Source organism: Lupinus angustifolius, chromosome LG02 (genome assembly GCF_001865875.1).
Source record: "Lupinus angustifolius cultivar Tanjil chromosome LG02, LupAngTanjil_v1.0, whole genome shotgun sequence".
NCBI classification, from domain to species: domain Eukaryota; kingdom Viridiplantae; phylum Streptophyta; class Magnoliopsida; order Fabales; family Fabaceae; genus Lupinus; species Lupinus angustifolius.
Window position 1 is genome coordinate 1613593 of NC_032010.1, and position 24951 is coordinate 1638543.

Here is a 24951-nt window from a genome sequence, read left to right on the forward strand (position 1 = left end):
TATTATAGATTACTAATTTTATAAATATGAGATATAATTAAAAAAAAAAGATAATGAATTAGTGTGGATGAAAAATAATTTGAAATCATAAGGTATAAAACTTATTAGATTTTAATTTAAAATAATATAAAATATAAAATTTATTCTCTATACTATTAATACAAGAGTGTCAAAAGAGACACGTCAACATTCCTATTTTTGTATTTTGTATATAGTTAACATATAATAAATGCATGGCATCATATTTCATAGAGAATTATATCAACCTACTATACTAATTGTGAAGGGTTGTTATACAAAACTAAATTCAAATTTGATGAAGGTAGCACGCCAATTCTTAGTTTGATTGGACTAACCATTAAATTAGGGGAAATTGAATGGTATAAGATAGTAGGAATTAGTGCTATCATCAATCATTTCATTCACCTTGAACATTTCATGAGGATTATAATATATATGCAATTTTAATCTAAAAATTTATTATATCATCTATTATTCATTAACTATTTAAAAAAATTAATACAAATGAATAATATGTGATGATAAAATAGAGATAAAGAGAGGCATGGAGAAGTCGAAATTATTACTACTATTATAATCCCGATAATTTATAATGGAATATATTTTTGTTGTCTCATTGTTATATACAATGTTAGAGAAAAGTCTAATCCATTGACCTTATATTAAGTGATTATATTTGGTATTTTTCATTAATTTGATTAAATTTATGTAGATATAAATATATGATGAGTCAGAGTCATTGTTATTGTTGTATAATTCTTTTATTTATCTTGAATCACGTACTAAAGTTATTGTACCACATATTATAATTTAATCGAAAGAAACACATAAGTGAGTACTACATTTTGATTTAAAAACTTTAAGATTTTCGATTTATGACACCATCCACTTTTGTGCTTTTAGACTCATTCACTTCTAAACAATGTGAAACATATTCACTATACTAACTCAGACTTGAAATACTCAACATATCTCTTTAAGTGTGACTTACTTCTGTTCTAATATTGAATATATTAGAGTTCAACTTTTTATCTACTTTATAATTGTTAGTTTGTCTTGTCATCAATGAAACATTCCTTGAACTCTCGTCAATAATACTTTTGACACAATATCTCACATGTGGATCTATTGGTCACTTGTCGCTTCAATACTTGATTAAGATGTTGTCGAATGATTGACTCTCTTACCACTTGTTGGGATTGGGGAGTTCAAACAATAGGACACCTTTATTCATGAGCTAAAAATATTCTTCGATTAGCTAAGTCAAATAACCATATAAGTAAGTTTGACATCATATCTTGACCTAATACTGTAAGGAATTCGGTCTATGTATTCCTCCAATTATATGTTTTTAACTTATCTACGTATACGCAATGTGAGACTTCTTCACTATAGTAACTCACACTAGGAATAACCAACATCTCCTCAACATATGTGAGTTACCCCTTTGGTTATTGGGTACAATAGAGCTCAACTATCTATATATTTTTGTTGTTGGTTTGTCTTGTCAAAAACCTAACACATCGTGGAGCCACTCATTTGGAAGACTTTCGACACAAAGACTCTGTATAGATTTATCGACTAATTGTCTCTTCAATATTTCTTTGAGCCATCAAATCACCATATCTGATATCACTTGTTCAAATTGGTGAGTCAAAATAATAAGAGATTTTCACCTATGGGTTAACATATTCTTCTATACACCGAATAAAAGAAACATATAAATGAGTTTGACATCACATATTGACTAAAAAATAAGATATTAGGTCTATGGATCCTTTCATTTATATGATTTTTAATCTTTCACTTCTACACATATGAAATTTCTTTATTACACTAACTAAAACTTAGGATACTCAACAAAATTTTAGTTTAGTTTGACGAGGTTAAGATCTTGATCCTATGTATCCTTGATAGGAAGTTAAAGATATATAGTTCCCCAAAAAATGAAAGAGTTAGAAAGTGAGCACATGAGATCATATATTTATACTTGTTGAGAGATAACAAAATTACTAAGATTTATTGACTTTTAGTCTTTTACGTATTTCACTTGGTTCATATCTTCTTGATTCATTGTAGAATTTGGTAGATTCGTTCCTTAATTCATAATATAGTGAGACTTTCTCATAGATTTATCCACGATGAAAGATAAATTGATATTTAACATGATCATGGGATTATAACTAATCCTTAATACTAAAAACATTTAGCATCATGGTTAAGTGTTATTTTGATCATTTTCGGATAGCTTAGCATCACAAATCTCTTAAGGACGAATATGCATTTTGAAGGATTTTCCTGGAGTGTCTCATTTTCTGTTTTAAGTCAATTATATATTAACACGTGAATAAAATAAAAATTCTAAAAGCAAAAAGTAATAAAATGAAGACTCTGATTTGCTTTGGATATGGAATGAGACACCATTTATGACATGTAATCTTCGTCCTCATGTATATGTTCGGGTTAAACATGGCATGTTCTTCATTGACCATGTGCCATTAAATTTCCTAAGAGCTATACTATGTTGCCAACAAACACTAAGCATGGACATGTTACATGAAAAATCCATCAACCCTTCAAACGTTGGTGCTTCAGCCAAGTCTAGCATGAAGAAAACTAAGGTCACGATCCAAGAAAAGGTTTTGTTTTTTCTAGTTTCTATTCATTTTTAAGTGATTATATTCTATAAAATATTCTTATGTTAGATCTATCATAAAACATAAAATATGAAGCTAGTATTAGAGTAATATAAGCAAGATCTTGGTATAAAATATAAAGTATCAAAGTAGTGGTATAGTGGTAGGAAAGATCATGGTGAAGAATGCTAATTAGACTAATTAATAATGTAATTGTTATAATAACCAAGTTTAGTTTCTAGAAATGAGGCCATGTTTATTACTTTTAATTTAATCATTATATTTGACATGTTTTGAAAATTAATCTCACTGCTCTTAGAAGTCGATGTTGCATTATACATGTCTATATTTATGTTCTCATCGATATATCGACTATGATCTCTATATGTTTTGTCTACACAAAAAATGATTTACAAAATTTTAATTCAAAATTAAAGAAATCAATAATAAAGAAAATAGTATATGCATAGATATGTATGTACTAGTGATGGGACCACTTTTTCATTAGACATGTTACTTAATATATTATGTGATATTTATGTAATATTGATCTATAGTATATCAGTACCATTTATATAATGTCTAAATAAGCATGAGTGATATATATTATAAATAAAGATAAAATATGATATAACTTTTATGATGATATAATTTTTACTTCCTGTTTTGTCCTTAATATTATTTAATTTTTATAAAAAACACATATAATCCTAAATAACCATCATCAACACATTAATTAACTATATCTTTCACCTTAACGTGAATATTATTATAAATACAAAAAAATTATAATATAAAGTGCACATAACACAACAAACACATTCTAATTCTAAAAAATAAAATATATAAAAATTAAATATATAATACTATAAAATACACACTAATCTATACTATATATAAAGCCAAAACTTGAAATAACTTCTCTTATGGTGTAATTTTAATTTCCTATTTTGCCCTTAACATTATTTAATTTTTACAAAAAAACTATATAATCCTAAGCAACCACCACCAATACATTAATTAATCACATATCTCACCTTAAATTAAACATTATCATAAACACACACAAAATATAATATAAAGTACACCGAACACAACAAATACATTCTAATTCAAAAAAATGAAATATATAAAAATTAAATATGTCGTACCACACAATATTGACCAATAGGCACGAAGTGTCTATACACACTAGTAATGATAATGAAAAAACTCTTATATTTTTCGGAATGTGTTCTTTGTACCTAAACAGGCAGAGAGGATAACGGCACGTAACCCTCTCCAAAAGGAAATTGCAACCCAAAAAAAAGCAAAAGTAAACCAAGCAGAGCTAGAAAAGCAGGCGGCGCGTGAGCACAACATTTCAACCCATTGAAATAAGATCCATACAAATAAAAGCACTTACCATTCGTTGTTTATTAGGGATATCCCGAAAACATCCGGATCAAAATATGGCTTTCAAATGAAACAAACAAATACAGCTAGCCACATAATGGAGCAGGCCCATCACCACACCACCCAAAAGGAGGAGCATTCTTTGTTCCTAAAAAGTCATGTTCTCATGTACTAAGTAAATCAAAAACTACCAAATAGCATAAAAAATTACTTTATAATTTTGCAATTTTTCTTTTTAAACAGATGATAATTTCCTATTGGGTTGAGACACAATGAGACATAAAAAAGTGGGACAGATGTTCCCCATTCCACTTGAAAGAGCAATTTTTTCTAATAATGAAAAAATAATAACATACGGCATAAATCTAAATTATTTTTTAATTGAATAAGTTTAAGAATGTAATATTTATGTATTAACAATGTAAAAATTTATACATAATCCGTATATTATTCATCTAAATTTAAAAGTTACAAGATTAATCATTTTACTCATCTAAACATGACCATCAAGGGACATGCCAGTAAAGGAATGGGAATAAAGTGTTCCAATAAAAAGTATGTATTTTTAAATGAGTGAATTCATAAAATAATATAAAAATATTAAATTCAGTTTTTGTTTCATGAAGCAATGGGTTCTCCAAGTTTGGACAACACTGCTCCTAATTTTAGGAGGAGTAAGAATCTTATCTATTAACGAAGAGATAAATATTACAAAATACAAAGAAAATATAATATAATAAAATATTTTTTCATTTATATATAATATAATATAATAATATTTTTATCATTAAAAAACACATATAAAATTAAGTACTTATTTGAAACTATCTTTATTCGTGCGGTGTAAATACAACTGCCACATTCTGTTTTTGGCTTGTTTTATAAGTTGGGTGTGGTCAACTAGTATTTTTCCTTACTAACAAAGGAATGCTTATGCTGTTTGTGTACGTGGAGCATTATGTGTTGCAATATTGTGTGGTTGTAATTTCAATTTCCTTCCTCTTTTGGTTTATGTAATTTAAGTTTCCTTCAATAAATAAATAGAACTTGTTCTTTAAATTAAGATAACAAACGCTTAATAATGACTTTGGTTTAAAGGAAAGGATGGAAAAAAAATAATTAATATTTATTAGGAAAAATTTACAAAACCCCCTTAAAGTTTTTGTAAATATATATCATAAATTATTTTTTTTCTAATTATTTTTTAAACTTTAAATATTAATAAAATTGGTCTCTATGTACATATAATTTAAAATAACCATTTGTTTTTTTAAAACTAAATCTTGAAAATTATGTTAGTATATTTCTCCTCTTATCCTTTTTCTATAACCAACCACTACACTAATAATTAGTACTCTTATTAAAAGCAGAAACTACCAATAATAGTACACTAGTGTTGCAAGTTGTACAAGTAGACTTCAGACACATTTAAGTGCTGGTTACATTGCTTTTTATAAGTAGAGTATGTGTTCTTATAATTTTGGTACTTTAATGGGGTGAATTCTTTATATAATCAATGATATTCCAATTTCATTGTTAGTAATTTAAAATTATATGTATTTAAAGACTAATTTTATTATTAATTAAAGTTTAAGGAATACTGAACAATAAAATAGTTTATGATATCTATTTATAATACCCATAAAGTATAAGGAGGGTTTTGTAAACCTTTCCCTTTACTTTTTTAATTCACATAACATGTTTTTATTGATATGACATAAGATTTGTAACATTGTTTGGGATAACATATATTTGTTCAAGAGGCTTCACATAGATCTTTCTATTTTGTTTCTTTTCTTTTTATCTAAAACTAAACAACATAAAAATCTCCACTATTTCTCTCTTTCTAATCTATTTCTCACTTATTTGTCTCTTCTTACTTTCTTTTGAAGCAATTAGTTCTTACTTGAGGTTGGGTTCACATGTGATGTGAGAATTGAAGTGTTATATAACATCCTAAAATAAATAAAAATCTCATTTTCAAGAAAATATCAAATCATCCTTACTAAGTTGGTTCTAATTCTCAATCTTTCAACCTTTATGAAATTTGGTTCTTTCACATCTCTCTTCCCTTTATCATTCAAATATACTGATCAAAAACTTTTGCACTCACTTGCAGGGGTTGGAAAAAGCATAACATTGCAACAACTTCACCAAGTTGAAAAAAATATAATTTTTATACTCTTCTTTTGCACCCACTTACAATTGTTGGAAAAAAAACATAACATATGGCCATATGCAATAACTTCATGAAGTTGAAAAATATAATTTCTGTACTCTGCTTTTGAAGTAGTAGAAAATTAACTTCTCCAACAATTTCTCTAAATTGAAAATTATAAATTTTGATATAATAGGATTAAATACTGCATAATTTGTGAAAGATTTTAATAAGTGAAGGACATTTCTTTTAGGGAAAGAAAAAGAAAATTTTAAAATACAAATTATCTAGAGTTTATAAAAGAGTTGTATAGCAAATTCCCTCATCTCTTCAGGTAAGCTTTAGGAAAGGAAAATATCAATTGTGGTGATTAACATATAAATGATAAATAATACACTAATAATATAAAACTCTTATACCGTACTATTCCCTCAAATAGCAATATAAGAATATCAATAGCAAAACTTTTTCATTGTCAATACATTGACTATTCCCTCAAATAGCAATCTAAGAATATTCATTTGCTGATAGTACAATATCACATAAATGATGAATAATACAATGATAATATAAAACTATTACGGTGCCAATTCATGGACTATTCTCTCAAATAGAATATGCATTTGCAAAACTAAAACGCTCGAGGAAAGAAACTTCGTAGTTCATACTCCTCGGTTACTCAATTCTGCAGCTCCATGCGCAAAGTGACATCTTTCGCCAAAAGTGCAAGATCCTTTTGTAAAATTGTCACACAGCTTGGTCTTGAAGTTACTTCCAGGAGGGGCATGGCGACTAGGAACACCATGGGTCGGTTTCGGTGGAGCATGCATCTGCAGGGTGAAAAGTAATTCCTTTACCATGTTACTTGCTTCCTTGATCTGTTCAAAACTTCCTTCTAGTTCAATGTTTCTAATATTAGGATCAGATTCGTGATCTCGAATTGAAAGTTTGACTCCTGTTTGGCGACAAATCTGCTTCGAGTTCACGCCACCCTTCCCAATTATTGCTCCAGCCAAGGAAGCTTCTACACTGATCTTGGCTGTGGCATTGGCACCGAAGCTAGCACCTAGACCAGGAGGAGTCTCCATTCGACCAGGCATACGTCTTGCCAAAGGGGGTCCGACTGGACGATGATCATCAAATGATGGGGCAGTAGGCTTGCCAAGTTCCCATTCACCATGGGCATAATGACATTTGTCACCAAATTTGCAGCCTTCAGCAGTATTGAACTTGCTGCATATGCGACTTTTAACTGTAGGCTGTCCAGACCCATTAGGGCCAAGTGACGGGGCCACAACATCTCTAGATGGCGGAGGTGCAGCAGGTTTTATATGTATCATATGGGCAACAGCATTATATCCACCAGGAACGTAGTGCAGGAAGTGGCAGCTCTCACCAAATGGGCAGCCGGAAGTGCTGCAAAACAAAATTTGGCACAATCAGGTCACACCCAAGTACCAAAAAAGACTACACTTAAAAAATGCCAAGGGTCTCCTTTTCTTTTTCCCGGTTCACTAAGGGGGCAAGTGAACATAGTAAGATCATTTCCACTTTAACTCATTTTTATATCCTTTACATGTCAGTTAGAAGGCAAAACAGGTCATAATTTAGCATAAAAACAAACCTAGCTGACATTATGTCAAGACTTGAAAACCAATACAGCTGTTCTAGTTTCTATTCAGCAAAAAGATTAAATTTTAATTGTACTGTCTTCACTCAATCTGTGTGTAATTACAGTATATAAAACCAAATTAAGGAACAGACACGGGTTTCGTCAAATAAACAGACACCGGAAAATTGAGCATGGGAAAGTACCATAGTATGCAGGAGATCAGCATTTATGATATATCACAAAAGGTTCTAATAAAGTATGCATGTGACAGTTGCCAATAATAATTACGGAGCCTTTAGTTTGTTTTTGGGCGTATTTTCAGTCATTATCTTTTTATGATAATGTTTCTCTGTTATCACTTTGTTTCCTGTTTTCCATTTATTGTGAAAGAAATGGTGAAAACAAGATTTATGCGCGAAAAGTGAAAACAAATCGTCTGAAAATGAAAATGGAAAACAAACCAACACTGCCTTATTATGTAGGCAATTGAATCCTACTTCATAATCATGTGAAATGGAAAGGAAGTCAATGGTTAGGACAGTACAACATAAACTTACATTTACAAAAGTCATTTATATGTAATAACCTCACTTATAATGAAGCCCGTTTGGGATAAGGAACACATATATTTAGAACCAGAAAACTAAAGCAAGGTTTTGCTATCAAATTAGTAATAATAAAATAATGGTAACAATAAAAACAAAATGGGTAATGATGAACAATGGTAACAATAAGTGAAATAAGCAGTTCAAAATTCAATACACCAACATCCCTCAGGAGCAAAAAATCACAGAGAAATTAAATACCATAAAAGGGTAGTTTAAAATAATAAAGAATATATTGATCAAGGTCCCTTCTGGTTCTTAGAGGAAAGCTTCATGCAATCAAAAGATTCAAAACTAGAGATCGAATATTTCTTCAACAAAATCTACAGTACAAAATCACTAAAATTCATATGCAATTTTGACATCATACATGACCCAACAAAACAAATTTCAATCTGTATTAGTTTGCTAACACCTTACCAAATGAAAGGCGGTTCATGAGCAATAGAATGCAGTAAAAGATGAAAAGCTACTGTTAAACATAATTAAATAGGAAACAAACTTATTTAGCTAATAATGAAGAAGAAATATGATAAATTTATTAATGATAAAGTGGTCCCAACGTCAACTACTGCCCTGAACCTTTTATCCTTTTGGTACTCCTTTAATAAAGCACTATTTTGTAACAACTTGTTTAGACAATTAGACAAAAGAACAATGTTCACCTGTATAAAGCTTCGAATACCAGTTAATTAGAAGAATCACAAAATTAATTTTTTAAAACAATTTAACAACTAATTGTTAACCTAACTTAAAATATGCGGTTCAAAAATATTTATTTAGACTGGAATAGATTATAACCTGAAAAACTTGGTACATGGCTTCGATTTGCTTCCTACACCAGTTGATAAGGAGTCCATTTCTGTTACAAAACATTATTACTTCATCTCAGTTAACATTATCTTGCTTATTAATCTAATACACTTTATTCCAAAGTAGTTACCAATCTAAATAATATATTTACTTTTACTTGAGTACTAACATTTTAGAAATTTAATATAATAACATGTTCTGAGTTCTATGCTCCTTAACTAATATGACAGAGTTTGAGAAAAGGGGCCAATCACAGTCATCTAATTTTTAACTGCTCTAATTAAAATTTGTAGGTATGTTTTGATGGTAATGTTTGGGTAAAAAGCTAAATTATGGATTTGTTCAATAAGCAATTTTAAAATAAGTTAAAGAAGAACTTATTTACATAAGCTTCTCCCACAAGGTTATTGAAATAAGCTCTTTAAGGTCATGAGATATTTTCATAGGCTATTTTCATAAGTTTATATTCAGAAGTTGTTCATGTGATCCCAAATACGCTCTCTATAAGCTCTTCCAAACTCAAACGCCCCCAGTGAGTTTGAGAGACAATTGACTCAACAATGTGCACTATACAAGATTGAATAATAATAACAATGTTGATTATTTTTAAGAATTTTATTCAAATTGCATCAAAATAAACACAACAGAAAAAACAAACTTGTATATAATTTTACAAGTTTAGTCAAACAATAAGAACATATTTCACAGCAGAACCAAAGAGAAGTTGAAGTGCAAATTTTTAAGAGTTCTACTCAAATTGCATTCAACCAGAAACACAAACAAAAGAAAGAAACTTGCATATAAGTTTACTTGAACAACAAAAAATAGATTTCATAGCAGAAGCAAAACGAAGTTAACGTTGAAAAAAGGAACAACACAATTGAACGTGGAAGCAAAAAAATCAAACCTTGCTTCGTTTTCTTAAATCCGCCATTGAAGTTGTTGAAATCGTGCCTTCCTCTCTTGCGTGTATCCATAGATCGAGATCCGAATAGAAGAATGAACTTGGAAAAACAGAAGACTGAACGCGAAACCCTAACGGAAAAGGTTTCAATTGAATATATATGAACGAGAAGAGAGAGAAATGTAAATAATTGATGAAGAAGGTTGTAAAACCCTAACCCTAATCCAAGCCGCGAATGAAAAAGGGTTTATGAATAGAAGAGAATAAGGTAGACTTAGTAAAAGAGTCAAATAATAATCCTATGAAAAAACTAAAGAAAGATATGTTGTAAATTTTATTTTGCCACCGGGTAAAGAATTAATTATCAGAAATCTAATCATTAACATTTTGATCACTTTAAAAATCTAATGAAACTTTATACCACCAAACCAATATATTATTATGGTTATGTGATAATGATTTGATATCGTAAAATTTTTTACACTATTATTTTATCATTTAAGTTAACTTTTAATCACCAATAACTTTCTTTTTTTCTAATATATCAATGTAATGATACTCAGAGAGTATATTTATGTTATATGTAGTATCATAAAAATGTTATTTGAATTTACTTTTTATTCTGAAAGTTTAAAAGAATATTAACGATTTTTTTAATCAATTATATCATTCTTTAAGAACAATCAAACATTTTAAAAGGAATTACTTTGTAAAATTTGTTATCTTAATGTGTCAATTTCAAGACCTGTTAAAATACGTAGTCTGCCACTTAGATTTAAAGGAAAAGTTTTCCATCTAAACATATTATTGGTTCACGCAATTATATTGTTAGGACTAAGAAAGTAAAATGATAATTTAGGCCCTCAGAGGTTTAATTTTTTTTGTTTTCTATATGTATCCTCGATAATCATGTCCGAGTCAGAAACATCCACATGTATGCGAAGCTAACTCTCTCAGCGGATATATTTTTCATCTACGTGACTCGAACTTGAAATCTTGCTTAAGAGAAATCAAACATATACCACTTGAACCAACACATATTGACTCTCGAATGTTCAATTTGATACAATAGTGATGCACAAAATTTGACAACCCAAAACTACCAAATCACAAGGGGAGTTAAGGGTGTCAACCATTGAAGACTCCTTTTCTTGCTAAGTTTTATGCCTCCATCAAACGATCTACAATCACTGAGTAGAATTCCATTATTTTCAACTTAAACATAGCTTCACCATTTTTCACTGTCTCCATCAAACAAATTCTTGGTGCTGCATTAAGAAACCACATATGTGTTAGGACTTGGTTGAGTACAGAATTTTTTTTAAGACTTAATATGCAGAATAAGCCAATATTACTAATACTAATATAAGTTTAAATCCTTGGAATCAAACTCTCAATTTATGAGAATAATGTTGCTCATATAGCCTCCTCATACTTAATATAATAGGAGTCTCATACACTTGGTCATCCTTTTTATCTATAATTTACCACAATTCATAGTTTTTTGGTATAGGTGTTAAAACCAAAGGTATTGTCTAGTGGTGGATATCATATCTTTTATCCAAAAAAAAATGTCTCATTCCATGTGTCAATTTCTCTAATTGGTCAGAAAAATATTTTATCATTAAATTTTAAACTTAAATGTATATTTTTTAACCAATCATAGCAAGTGTCACATAGAGTGACACACTCATTTGGTACAACAAATGTTGACCCCTAGTGGTGGAAGGCCCCTCTAGATCCTAAGAGGACTAAAATGTCATGAGTTCGATTCCTGTGAAACACTTGTTAAGAGAGATAATCACACACCCAAAATGAATTAGTTGCTCACCTTTTCGAGTAAGGAATACATTGATAGTAAAAAAAAAGTGTAACCTTAATTGAAAATCATTGTATTGTTTTTGTGGGCTTTTATAACACTAATTTTGGAATGGGCTTAGGTCTAATTAACTCCTCACTCCTCCATTCCAAGGTGGCCGGAGCTATATATTCCGGTTACCCACTCTTTTATCTCTTTCACCATTCTAATATTTCTCTTCCCTTGTAATACAAAATCTTCACTTTGTCTTTAACACCTTTCAAAACGACGTCGTACTAAACCTCTTCTCTTTTCACAAAAGCACTTTTTTTTTTGCTTCTGTAATTGATATCTATAATGTTCCACTTTCGTAAACTTAGATTAACGTTCACATTTCCCATTTTCAATTTTTCCCCAAAAACCCACCTTAAACCCTCGCAAAACCCTAGATTTCTTCAAACTACGAAAAAATCACCAATTCTTCAACCCGAAAAGAAATTCACCCCAACAACTATCAGAGAAGCGCAATCTGCATTGCTTGAGTACTTGCATTCCACAAGAAGTTTGCAATTTACCGATGCAGATAACATGTGCAAAAATTCCCCTTTTTTCATTCAGGATCTTCTAAGCAAAGTTAAAATCCGAAAGGATAGTGTATCAGATATGAAGAAATCCATTTCAAGGTACCTATGTTATCACCCAATTAATGAATTTGAACCCTTTTTCGAAAGCATGGGTTTGAGGCCTTCGGAATATGTGTGTCTTCTTCCGAAAGACATGATTTTTCTTAACGATGATGTGGTTTTGATGGAGAATTATCATACTTTGTGTAACTATGGTGTTCCACGGAACAGAATGGGGAGGATTTTTAAGGAAGCTCCGCAGTTGTTTCGTTATGAACAAGGGGTTTTGTCGAAGAAGATTCAGGCTTATGAAAACCTTGGGGTTGCGCCGTCGACGTTAGTGAAAATTGTTACTTTGAGTCCTTGTCTTTTGGTTGGGGGTGTTAATGTTCAGTTTGTTAAGGTTGTGGAGAAGTTGAAGGGTCTTGTTGCGAAGGGTGGTAGCGATTGGATCGAGCGGCATTTGTTGGATTGTAATTGGGGTTTGATGCTTGAGCTATTGTGCTTGCTTGGCAAGGTTTGTAGTGAGGAACAGTTGGGCGACATCATTCACAATCACCCTTGTGTTGTGGAATCGGGTGGTACGACGCTGTCATTGATTGGGTTCTTGTTGAAATTTGGTTTGTCTGTGAACCAGATATGTCTTGTGTTTCTCGAGTTTCCAGAGATTCGGGTTGATCAGTTTTTGAAAAACTTGAGACAGTGTTTTTTGTTCTTTAATGAAATTGAGATGGAGGCTGCAGAGATTGGAAAGATTTTCCAGTTCCATTCTTTAATGCTGGGTTCTTCCACATTAAAGAAAACAAATAGTTTACTTTGTAATTTGAATGTTGGTAAGAAGCGATTATGCAGATTCGTAGAGGAGAACCCTCAAGAAATCAGGAATTGGGCTGTTGGAAGGAAAGTTCAGCCTCTTGAGAACACAAATGAAGATCAAATATCGAAGGAGCACAAGATAGAGTTCTTGCTGGGGTTAGGATATGTAGAAAACTCGGAAGAAATGAAAAAGGCGTTTAAGCTGTTCAGAGGGAGGGGAACAGAGCTTCAGGAGAGATTTGATTTTATTGTTGAAGCTGGCTTGGATTATAAGGTTGTCCGAGATATGATTGTAGTTTACCCTCAAATTCTTAATCAGAGCACAGATAGGATCAACTTTAAAATTGAGCTACTTGTCAAGGAAGGATATCCTATATCAAGCTTAGTGAACTTCCCATCTTTTCTTTCCTATACACCAGGAAGAGTTAAGCTTAGGTTATCAATGTATAATTGGCTCAAGGACCATGGAGCTGCAGATCCCGGGCTTAGTTTGAGCACGGTGATCGCATGCTCTGACAAAGTATTCGTAAAGCAGTATGTAAATCGGCATCCATCTGGCCCTCGAGCTTGGCAGGATTTAAATGCACAAATTCATTTTGAATAAAGATCAATCTGGTGTTATAAAGCTCTCGCTATGCATAGGGTCCAAGGAAGGGTAAGATCCATTCCATGGGTATATTGCCGGGGGCACAAATTTAATCTAAATATTAATATACAGTCACTTCTGGCATGCTTATTCATGGTTTAATATGGAAAGATGTTTCTGGTTCAGATCAGATCATTGTGTTTCTTCTATTTTTTATCCACTGTCAAGGATGATTGAGCATCAAGTTGTATTATGAAGTGACTTCAAGTTGACTCGGCTAGCAGACTTTGTGTACTGTAAGCATTAAGAATAGCCAAGTGATGAATAGCAACATCGTTTTAATTTGCGGTTGCAGTCGTGTTGCACTTACCGCAGTTCCAGGCGAACACATGCAGTACTATGCAGCCATTATGGCCACAATTGTGATTGTGACGCAGGTGCAAAGTCCACAAAAAGCTGCAATATTGAAATCACAGTTGCAGTTGTGGACAATTTATAATCGTGAATAGGTGATTGCTGGTATTTCTAATCTGATATGACTTGCAGATGGAAGAGTCTTGGGTATATATTTATCCTGGAAGTCATCATCTTCACCTTGTGTAAAATACCCACTTACTTCGGCTTCATTGCAAATCTCTCTCCAAGTATGAACCCTCCAAGTATGAACCACCCGGCGAATTGACAGGCGAGGATGAAAATTGTGTTATAAGTAGTTCTATCGGGTTGAAAGCGATCAATAGCTAACATAACATGACTTTATTTTCCTCATCATGTGTTTAGAAGAAACATGTATACTTTTTGTAGTTTGGCATTAATGCACCATTGTGTCTCTTTAACCACAGGTTTGAAAATATATCATATGTTACTTGATGTTTAAACTTTTTAGTTAATTTACATTCTTATGTGTTTAATATAATTATTTTATATTAAACAGAACCTTTCGGTCCGACTGACCAGTTAAACCGGTCAAACCTAAAATAGAACCTTTCTCGGTTTGATGTCTGGTCCGCGGCTTTAATAACTTGTAGAGGAAGCAGTTTGAAACTCATATTTCATGGTAAAATCTTTTTCTTCTTTCTCTATTGGTGATATATCCCTTATTATTGTGTCAAAAAATTTCATGGCATGACATCTTAATGTAGGTGAGTTAGAACATTGTAGTTTATGTCCCAATATCATTCTTAAAAGTTAAAACACTGCAGGTTGGCTCATCAAATATTCTGTTGTTTCCTAAAGAAAATAATTCCAGCTTAAAGTTAAACTCAATTATTTACAACTTAACTAAATTATTACATCTTCTCACTCTTAACCAAACAAGTGTTCCTTGTTCAGATTGAGTTGGATCATGAAAATTAGAATCATGGGAATAATCTAGAAAACGAAATAGACGGTTCACTTAAAATTAAAAAAAATGGAAAGATATTACTTCAATACCATGCTTCATTTCAATCCAGAAAAGCAAATAAATATTATTTCAAAATAATTTTATACGATATTTCTTCAGGTTTGATGTCATGTTAGATGTCATTGATTGAAAAACTTCAAATCTAAAAACCTTAAGCAAATATGGAGTAATTGAATTGTTTCTTTCATTAGATGATTGAAGATTTGATTCTCAACTTGGAACAAGTTAAAGGGCATCATTACAATAGGACAGAATTGGCTCCACTAGGGGTCCAATGTTGGTGATAAATATTACAGTCCCACACACATTGGCTCCATGGTTGGTAGCTTGCTTAATGGAGAAAATTTTGATCAATGATATCAAAGATCTCAAAGTTGTACACATTTTTTTTTACTATCTGAATCGGAGTCGGACATTAAACTAAAAGAGATATTATATTACATTTAATCAATTAAATTGTATGATCAAATCAGATGTGATTTTATATAAGTAATAATTATATCGGAATAATATATCTTCACTTTTTAAAGCAGAACATTAGAGCAGTAAATGTGAAAACCGGACTGTACTGACCAATTGAACTAGAAAATCAAGGAATCAATCCTCATATGATGCAACAATTATATTGGTCAAAACCAATCACACTAGCTGATTTTTATTAAAATCGTATTAGTCATATCGATCAATTTTCAATTAAAATTACATTTTTTTATGAAATGACTTATTTTTTTATCAAAATGTTTTTGTGGAGGATAAAACATAATCACTATATTTGTTTATACTTATAAAATATAGTATACGATAAAATCACACATTTTATTTTAAGAAATGATGTAAATAATAATATTTATTATCTTCTTTATTAGTTTTTCAATATTAATATTAAAGTAATATATATGTATATATAATTAATAAACGATTGTTTGAACTAATATATCATTTTATTATTAGTACCCTAACTTGTTTAAGGACCTTAATGACATTGTATTGTAATTCTATCAATTTTAACGGGAGAGAAAAACTTGTATGAAAACATATGTAACATATCATATTTGAATAAATATATTTTATGGGTTTTAATGCTATCATTTAAAATTAAATTTAATCAAAATTAAAATATTAATGTGTTGTCGTAATCTTATTAGTTATATTTACATAATTTTGTCTTCACATATACTCTATATCTAATATTACCCAAATAAAAAGTGTGATGAATATTGAACTCCATTTTCTACCTTTCTTGTTACTTCTGTTCTACTTCAACTCTTTCTCTATGCCTCTTTCTTTCTCTAGCTGCTACTCTCTAACCTAGTTCTCTCATTTCACTCATCAAGTTTCAATCTTTAACCTTATATCTCTCTTTATTAGCATCATTTTTCTGATCTGGGTCTTCACTTTCTCAACTTAGTCAAAAACATTGTGCATTAACTTCAACCCATCACAGGAAACCACTACTTTCATCTGGGTTTAACCAGTTTCTGGTTTTGTATAATCAGATTTTGTAAAATGGGTTGTGTTTGAGATTCTCAAAGTTGATACAAGTTACAGTTACAAGGTCAGAGTCATTTCTCTTTTATGTGTCAGATGCTTCATTAATCTATAATATGCTACAAACTTTACATTGTTATTGCTGTTTTTGATATAATGATATGATTTCTTATTTCATTTGTTTTAGATTTCTTATTGTTTGGACCAGAGTTCAGAGGAAATTATGAAGAGTAGATAGATCATACCCTTATAAAAAACCCGAAATGGTCCGAAAAATATCAAATGCAGTTCAAATTAGTCATTTTTAGCATTTCTTAGGACCCTTTAAGAGACTATTTTGACTTATATTCATGATCTTTGATTACAAGTTTGGATTTTTACTTTTTCGGGGATCAACTTGGTACACACGGAAAATTTTAAGGACCAAAGTGAGTATGCACTAAAAAAAAAATGCCATGGTATTTGTGTTTATGTAATGTTTCTTTGGTTTCTTTCTTAGCATTGATATGACTCACTTTCTTTGTTGCTAAGGAGAATGTCTTGAAATGTGATTTTCCTTGGTGGAGACAAATTGCTCCTTTGATTGGTTTTTCAGAATTTCAGAAATAGTAGAATGCCAGTTCAATGCTTTTCAATGTTGTTTCTGATGACTGAAAACAAACCATACCCTACACTGATTTTGGCATTTTTGTGTTTCTGATGCTTTTGAATGTTGTTTCTGATGCCAGTTCAATGTTTTTTGAATGTTGTTTTTTGACATTTTTCATTTTCATTTAGTTATTTGGTCTTTTATATATAATTGCTTTGTCATTGCAGATTTATTATAGAGATATTTAGTACATTTTGTCGACTAGGTACTTCGAATATGGGTAGAGGCAAAGGAAAAGGGAAGAATCAATCGGTTATTGCTAAGAGGGAGGAACCTGGAATTGGTGAAGAGGAAAAAGTCCCAGCTTACAGAAAAAGAGGAAGACCATTGAAGCCACTAACCGACGAGATCGAAGAAGTAGAAGTAACTGAAAAGATAAAGAAAGATGAGGAGAATGTGAATGGTAATGTTTCCAGCAATGAGTTGAAAACTCAGGTTACGACAGTAAATAAAAGAAAAAGGAAGAGGTCTGTACATGTCAAAGAAAAGATCGATCCGGTGAAAGAGGAGAATGGCGTCCGAGCAAAGGCTATCACCGATGATTCTGTAAAGTCTGCTGGATTCCGACAGAATGGGAGTAGGCGTAAGAACAAACCTCACCGTGCTGCTGAAGCTGGTGTAGATTGCAAGTGAACAATGTTGTGATGATAGTTTTAAGCCCTTGAAAGTGCTGAACTTTTTCATTACAAGACATTGGTTCCTTCTATTATAATATAAGCTTGTTATGGTGCTTCATTGCTATTCTTTTTGCTTTGTAACTTTCATATGCTGTTTCTGAACCCAAAAAACAGCAAATCATAATTTTGAGTATTCATAGCAGATTACATTTTCTTATATAGAGCTAGCTACTATCACTAAAAGAAACTACTAAATTTTGTAAATAGTCTTTCATCACGAGTTTCGTCTAATTCGATTTCTCCTTTCTCTTGCATAGTTTATGTCGATTCATTTGTTTACCTAGAAATTCATATATTCCTTAGTAGTCACAATTATCTAACTCATGCAATACATACATTGTGAAAATGAATGGTTCAATACCAATTAAGATTCATAGTAATTGGATGTTGCTAGATTGAAGCATTTACTTCATGGATTACTTAACTCAAAATATATGATAGTGGTAGTGTGCATGTGCATGTGCATGGTGTAATGTTATTAATGAATTGTTCAGATCTTGTCCATGGATAAGTAAATGTTCAATTTCGTGGTAGATATGAATTGCAGAAAATGTGGGTGGATTAACTACTTTGTTATCTTATGTTTCCTTCATCTTCAGTTTCTCATACTATTGAAAACAGACAAATATGGTTGTCATTGACCCACATAGTTGGGAAGCGTATTTTTTGTTACAATGTGTGTGTAATTGGTTAAAAAAATATTTAATAATTAAATTATAAGTAAAAAATGTCAATTATTTTATTTTTAAAAATAAATTATAGGTAAAAAATGTCAATTATTTCATTTTTTATATAAATTATCATATTGTCCACAAGAAATTTATCTTATCTTATTATATAATTTTGTTTAGATAAGATGAACAACTCAACCAAGTAAATAATATGCATTTATTTTTGTCAAATTTGTATTTAACTCAAAAATGGTTGTGGCTTTCTCAAACATGAATGACTAATGACACCAACAATAAAATATTGAAATTAATATTTCATGTTAATCTTATCCTTCTCATTGAAATCCACATGGTATAATTTTTGCATAAAAATACATATGTTACCAATATTAAATGAACTATAGAAATTCTTACGATCTTATGACTTTTGCTACGAACTCAAATGAAGTCATAGTATTATAAGCAACATCAATATATACACATGTAAGAGATTTATTCATTATCTATAATTTTTAGAATGACCACACAAATTACATTTTACATATTTATCAACTAACAAATTGAAGAAAAATGTGACCTTAAATGAGTGTTTTCATGAAGACGTCATTTGAATAAGATAAAAATAAGAGAAAAAATGACATTGATATACATTGTCATTGCATCGTCCACAATTTATATTTTATCATTATTGACTCTTCAAAAAAAGAATACAAATGAGTGATGACTGCAAATAAATGTTTACACTAACTGTGCATAAATATTACATTAAAAATCAATAATTTAAAAAATAATTTTCAGGGGACAGTTGTCCCCACCTGCCCCAACAAAGTTCCGCCTCTGGCTGACATGTCACGTTTTCTGGTATACATGGACTTTCCATTCTAGAAATTTTTTATCTAGTCACCAAAACGACGTCGTTTTGTATCACCTCGACTTCTCTGTTAAACACTCACAGAAACATTTCATGTTTAACCTCTTTTCTCCCATCCTTTCAGGTTTTCATCACCAATAGTAAGCATAATTTCGTGTTCCATTTTTGTCGTCTACGTCAGTTTCATTTTGGTTGAGAATCCAACCCTAATCCCAAATTCAAAAACAAGAAGTTGACATAGAAAATATATAACTTAATCATTTATATGTATGTAGTCCCAAATGTTATTTTGAGTGTCTTAATTGTTTTTATTGATATATATAATTGTGTATGGCATGTTGATTGGTCCATTATTGTGTGTAATATTACAAGTAGACGATTGTGCTGTCAAATAATAAAATATTTGATTTCAAACAACTTTCTTATTCATTTGATCCAGTTAATTATTTATTCTAGTTACTTTTCAGAAAATATAACAATTTAAAGAGTAAAATAGTAAACTATAACACTAGAATTAAAGAAAATTTAAGATATATCAATAAGAGTTTATAAGATAGAGGTTATCAAAACAATATAAATGAATTAACATTTATAGCATCCTTCCATAAAATTTAAGTTGTCAAGGTATACAGACCAATAATTAATAATATTTTCTCTCAAACAATAAAACATATATTCATTTGAAACCTACACATACTCTAGTGGTACACAATTGAAGCAATGATGCACAAACAAGAATGAGAGGTTATCAAATTAAATGGATGTATTTAATATGTTTAATGAATATGTAATTTCTATATAATGATAATGTAAAGAATTATACAAGTATTATCCACTATTCATTTTAATTAATCTTTTGAATAATTAAAGATAATTGAAAATAAATAATATAGTGATAATATAAAAAGTTTTTATCCTATTAAGTATATACATCTTTTTCTCATGTTTAATTTGTTATGAATTTAGTTAGACTATAGGTTGGTGGACAATTTTGTTAATCATATTATTAAATTAAAAAATAAAAATAATAAGAACCAACAAAATAACATGTGAGAATATTCTTTTCTAAAATATAGTTTAACATCGAACGATATATTTTACTATACTTTTAATACAGTCAAAACAAGTAATAACTACTATGCATGATATAATCTTTAAATTCTATTTTTATCCTTTTTAACCTCTCTTTAATAAATAGAAACTTTCACATTTTGCTTTCATTTTTTATCAATACATTATTACTCATCCCCACATTCTTTTTTATCTTATATATTTCTCAACCCAAATATAAAACAATATCACATGAAAAAATATATCCAACAACTCAATAGTTATTATTAGATGCACGAGAAATTTATAAAAGTTTTGTATATATCATATCAATTATTACATATTATATTCTTAAATTTACATTTTCTATTGAACTTATATGTTTCATTTTTTATACTTATAACTTATATCAAAAAATCAGAATATAGGTCGATCGGCACGAAGTACCGGTCGACACGCTAATTTTAATAAAAGGAGTAAGTAAAATTATTTATCATCTTATTTATTAATTTTTTAACATTAGATAATTTATATATGTATATAATTCTCTTTTATTTCATTGATATGTATTTAAATTTTTTTGGTACTATCAAATATATCTCTCACCTTTTTTGATAAGATTTTCAACAAATATTAATTCTCACGAATAGACTCGAATGGATCTAGTAGAATCTTACACTGTTAAACTAATACATTGTTGATGCCATAAGTATTTAATTAATGAGAAGTAAGATACTAATAAAATTGGGATAAAAGGGTTCACACTTTTACACTGAGCATTCCTCTCTATCAATCTCATTCTCGTTTATTTTCTCATTTTCTCGCAGGTATCTTTTTCTCTTCATCAATATCACAATTCACTTTCATTTCTCCTCTCCATAATTTATCAATACAAATCCCATGTTTCTGTACCTTTTTAGGGTTTTCAATTTCATTTTCCTTTTAATTAATTTATGTTTCAGCAATGTTCTTCGATCTGAATGTTTTATCTCAAACTTGTTTTTATGATTATCACTATTATTTCGAGGTTTGATTTTTATGGATCTGTTATATACTTATATTGTTGAAGTGGTTCTACGATTTCAACTCGTTAATCGACATTAACAGTGGTTTCAACAAGAGATAATTACATTCTGAGTTAATTTTCATTTTATTCCATGCGATTGTAGGCACTTGTCTTGTGTGCTATATGAAATTATTATATTAGTCCTTGAAATTATAAATTCAGTGATTTGACTAAGTTTTATGTCGGCTTGAAATTATAAATTTTGAGATTCGAAAAAGTTTTACTTTGACTGTCGACTACCTAACATAACCTTCCCCTATTATCCGGGTTTAGGACCGGCAATGTATAGCTTCGAGCATACCTATGGAGGATTAATACTTGAAATTATAAATATTGGTCAATTTAGTCCCTCATGTCAAGCTTCAACATTACAGGTGCTTAGAATTTAAGGGACTAAAATCAGGGTTTACTGTTTGTATTATGTGATATGCATTCGTTATTGTTTTTATGTGCAAATATGTTTTCACACAATTTAGAAAAATGAAATAATATAATTGCAGTTGTTTAAATATGCATCTACAATAAGGCTTCAGTGACCAAATATATGACATTTTTATTATACAAAAAATGCATTATGAAATTTTAGAAATTCAGGCTTATTTAAATTGGACCCCCTTTTCCCTCTTGGAATAGATTCTTATGAAATTGATGTTGCTGGACGTTAAAATGTGCTTTATGTGTTTTGTTTGAGTGGTAAATGCATTTAGCGTAATATGTTGTGGCCTAATATATTCCGAATTCTGGCATTGAATAGCAGTAGACTATTCGTTTGATTGTTGATCATAGATTTGCTTTCTTATTCTTATGGCATTTTTTCATAGTGTTCAGAGAGTCATGGACCCTTCAGAACGTAGGTACTTGGAGGATGATGACACATCATTGATGAAAACTGTTAAGGGTGCAACAACCGGTTTAGTTGCTGGCACAGTCTGGGGTACCATAGTTGCCACCTGGCATGATGTTCCTCGTGTTGAGAGAAATGTTGCTCTTCCAGGGCTATTAAGAACTTTCAGGATGATGGGAAGCCATGGCCTGACCTTTGCTGCCATAGGAGGGGTTTACATCGGTGTGGAACAGTTGGTGCAGAACTTCAGAGGGAAGAGGGATTTTGTTAATGGTGCTGTTGGTGGATTTGTTGCTGGTGCAACTATTCTGGGTTCCAAAGGTAACCTTTGTTCTGATAAATATTTTTATGTCTGACGGAGAATTGCAAATTTTGATATCTAGATTTTGAAATCTTGCTAATTGGACTACTGGCTTGTTAATATTGGTGAACAAAGTTCAACCAGTGCTTTGGGACCAATCCGTTTTGTTGTCTTGTCATCAAAGGATCCTTTTATGTGGAATTCCTTCCCCCTTAACCTAAAAAAATAAAAAGAAACTGCAAGAAGCTATGAGTTGCATTTTCTGGATTGCTTTCATTCAATTGTACTTGGTTAGTACTTAGTAGCACAATTATCTAGTGTGAACATGAAATATACTTCTTGTAGGAACTATGAGATTATAACCTATGTTATACTTTACATAGGCTCACTTTTAATTGTATTCCCTTTTTCGAGTAATTATAATGCTACCATTGAAAATGCTGATATCAATGGTTAGTTTCTTTTTTTTTTTGCTGCAAGTTTTAAGCAGTATTATACTTATCTGATGCTTTCCCCCCAATTGCTTCTGCTTTTGTATGTGATTCTGTAAACACTCATGGCACATGGTTTCTTAAATCATTCATTCTGAGCGGCCCATATTGTCTGAGGAGTTTATTGTCTTGGAATTTGCTAGCTCATTGAATTATTTAGATCAACTGTATGTGCCTAAGTCTTTAAAGGGAACGATCTGAGTTATTGATGGTTCTAACTAGTAAACTAAAACTCATAACTTCTTACTACTAAGTTCTGACTTCATGTAGAGTTATCAATTATGTGATGGTAATGTAACTATTTGTTTTTTGGGTATGTTCTTAATCAAATCTGTTGTGGAGATCCTTTTACTTGAAGTGCTAACTTTTAATACTTATGTTGCATCATTTGTTCCTTTTTTTCTCTAAATGTTCATTTGTTTCTTCTCATCAGTATTTGATTATTCTTCAAGCATGTTAGTTTCATTTGAATCTGTCCATTCGTTTGCATATATGAGGCGGCCATTTGAAGTTGTCTGATCCCGATTAACTATTTTGTACATGGAATAATAATACCCACGATTTCCGGATTTTTGCTTGTCGAGCACTATATTGGGTATAATGTAAACATGTTTCCCAACGAGTGAGGGTAATATGTTCAACTTTCCTTCCGGCGTGTGATATATAACCATAACAAGAGTGCTAAATTACCTTTGTCGACCTGCTATAGATTGCCAAACCAGGATTATGCTCTTTAACAAGCTTTGTGTGCTATCCTTTCTGTTGTAGGAAGGAGCATCAAAACTGCAATTTCCGCTGGATCTGCTTTGGCATTTACATCTTCCATTCAAGATATCAATCAACAGACAATGAAACATGATAGTGGGGTGGAGTACGCCGCTTACACCACAAAGAAGAGACCCAGTGTTGATTCGTAATTATTAATTTATGCACCTTTACGAATGAAGACATTTGAGTTGATAGGTGAGAGTGGATCACTCTTTGTTAGCCTGTTTGTTTTTGGCTGTTTTTCTATAATGTTTTTTTTATAACTTGCTGGAGCTGAACTGGTTAAATTCCAATAAATGTGCTATTATGTGTTATTCTGAATTGCCTAATAGTAGATGCTATTCTTTGGAATGAACACTATACATGAAGCTGAAAGGTGTTAGAGCTTGGTGTTATACTTTGATTCTCAAAACATTTCTGAGGTGAATCATTCTCTTCTTGTTTCTCACTTTCTTTTGTTCTTTTCTCTGTATAATCCGAAATTTTAAATTCTGTCTTTTTACGTATCCCATTTTTTAACAGAAAAAAGAAATTCATTGATTCAAAAATATCATGAGAAAAGAATGAAGGTTTCTCAAATTTGTCCAAAAAAGAGAGGCTAATAATCTGTCTGAGACTAATTTGATATCATGTCTTTTTTTTTTTGTAATTTGCACTTTGGTGGCTGATGAGCTTTTCTGATGCATAATTTGTCTGAAACTAA

General features: G+C 30.7%; 4 protein-coding genes across 7 annotated transcripts; 3 read left to right on the forward strand and 1 right to left on the reverse strand.

The window, feature by feature from the left end:
- LOC109331352 (zinc finger CCCH domain-containing protein 14-like) lies at positions 6765-10305 on the reverse strand. The gene is made up of 3 exons (XM_019565777.1): positions 10148-10305; positions 9229-9289; positions 6765-7626 (listed from the first exon to the last, which is right to left on the reverse strand). Exons 1-3 carry the CDS (start codon positions 10215-10217, stop codon positions 6873-6875), a joined length of 885 nt encoding a protein of 294 aa, XP_019421322.1. The 5' UTR covers positions 10218-10305; the 3' UTR covers positions 6765-6872.
- LOC109331335 (transcription termination factor MTEF18, mitochondrial-like) lies at positions 12064-14593 on the forward strand. The gene is made up of 2 exons (XM_019565756.1): positions 12064-14263; positions 14405-14593. Exon 1 carries the CDS (start codon positions 12300-12302, stop codon positions 13983-13985), a length of 1686 nt encoding a protein of 561 aa, XP_019421301.1. The 5' UTR covers positions 12064-12299; the 3' UTR covers positions 13986-14263; positions 14405-14593.
- LOC109331371 lies at positions 15564-18440 on the forward strand. Of its 3 annotated transcripts, none has more exons than XM_019565829.1 (3): positions 15564-15690; positions 17677-18252; positions 18296-18440. In XM_019565829.1, the coding sequence occupies exon 2, from the start codon at positions 17726-17728 to the stop codon at positions 18140-18142; it is 417 nt and encodes a 138-aa protein (XP_019421374.1). In that variant the 5' UTR covers positions 15564-15690; positions 17677-17725; the 3' UTR covers positions 18143-18252; positions 18296-18440. The 3 variants fall into 3 exon arrangements, with proteins under 3 accessions (XP_019421374.1, XP_019421357.1, XP_019421366.1); XM_019565812.1 differs by lacking the exon at positions 15564-15690 and adding an exon at positions 16635-16927; XM_019565821.1 differs by lacking the exon at positions 15564-15690 and adding an exon at positions 16635-16913.
- On the forward strand, positions 21509-24708 carry LOC109331361 (outer envelope pore protein 16-3, chloroplastic/mitochondrial-like). 2 transcript variants are annotated; one of them, XM_019565790.1, is made up of 3 exons: positions 21509-21605; positions 22666-23009; positions 24249-24708. In XM_019565790.1, exons 2-3 carry the CDS (start codon positions 22679-22681, stop codon positions 24395-24397), a joined length of 480 nt encoding a protein of 159 aa, XP_019421335.1. In that variant the 5' UTR covers positions 21509-21605; positions 22666-22678; the 3' UTR covers positions 24398-24708. The 2 variants fall into 2 exon arrangements, with proteins under 2 accessions (XP_019421335.1, XP_019421344.1); XM_019565799.1 differs by having other exon boundaries at positions 21547-21605; positions 22673-23009.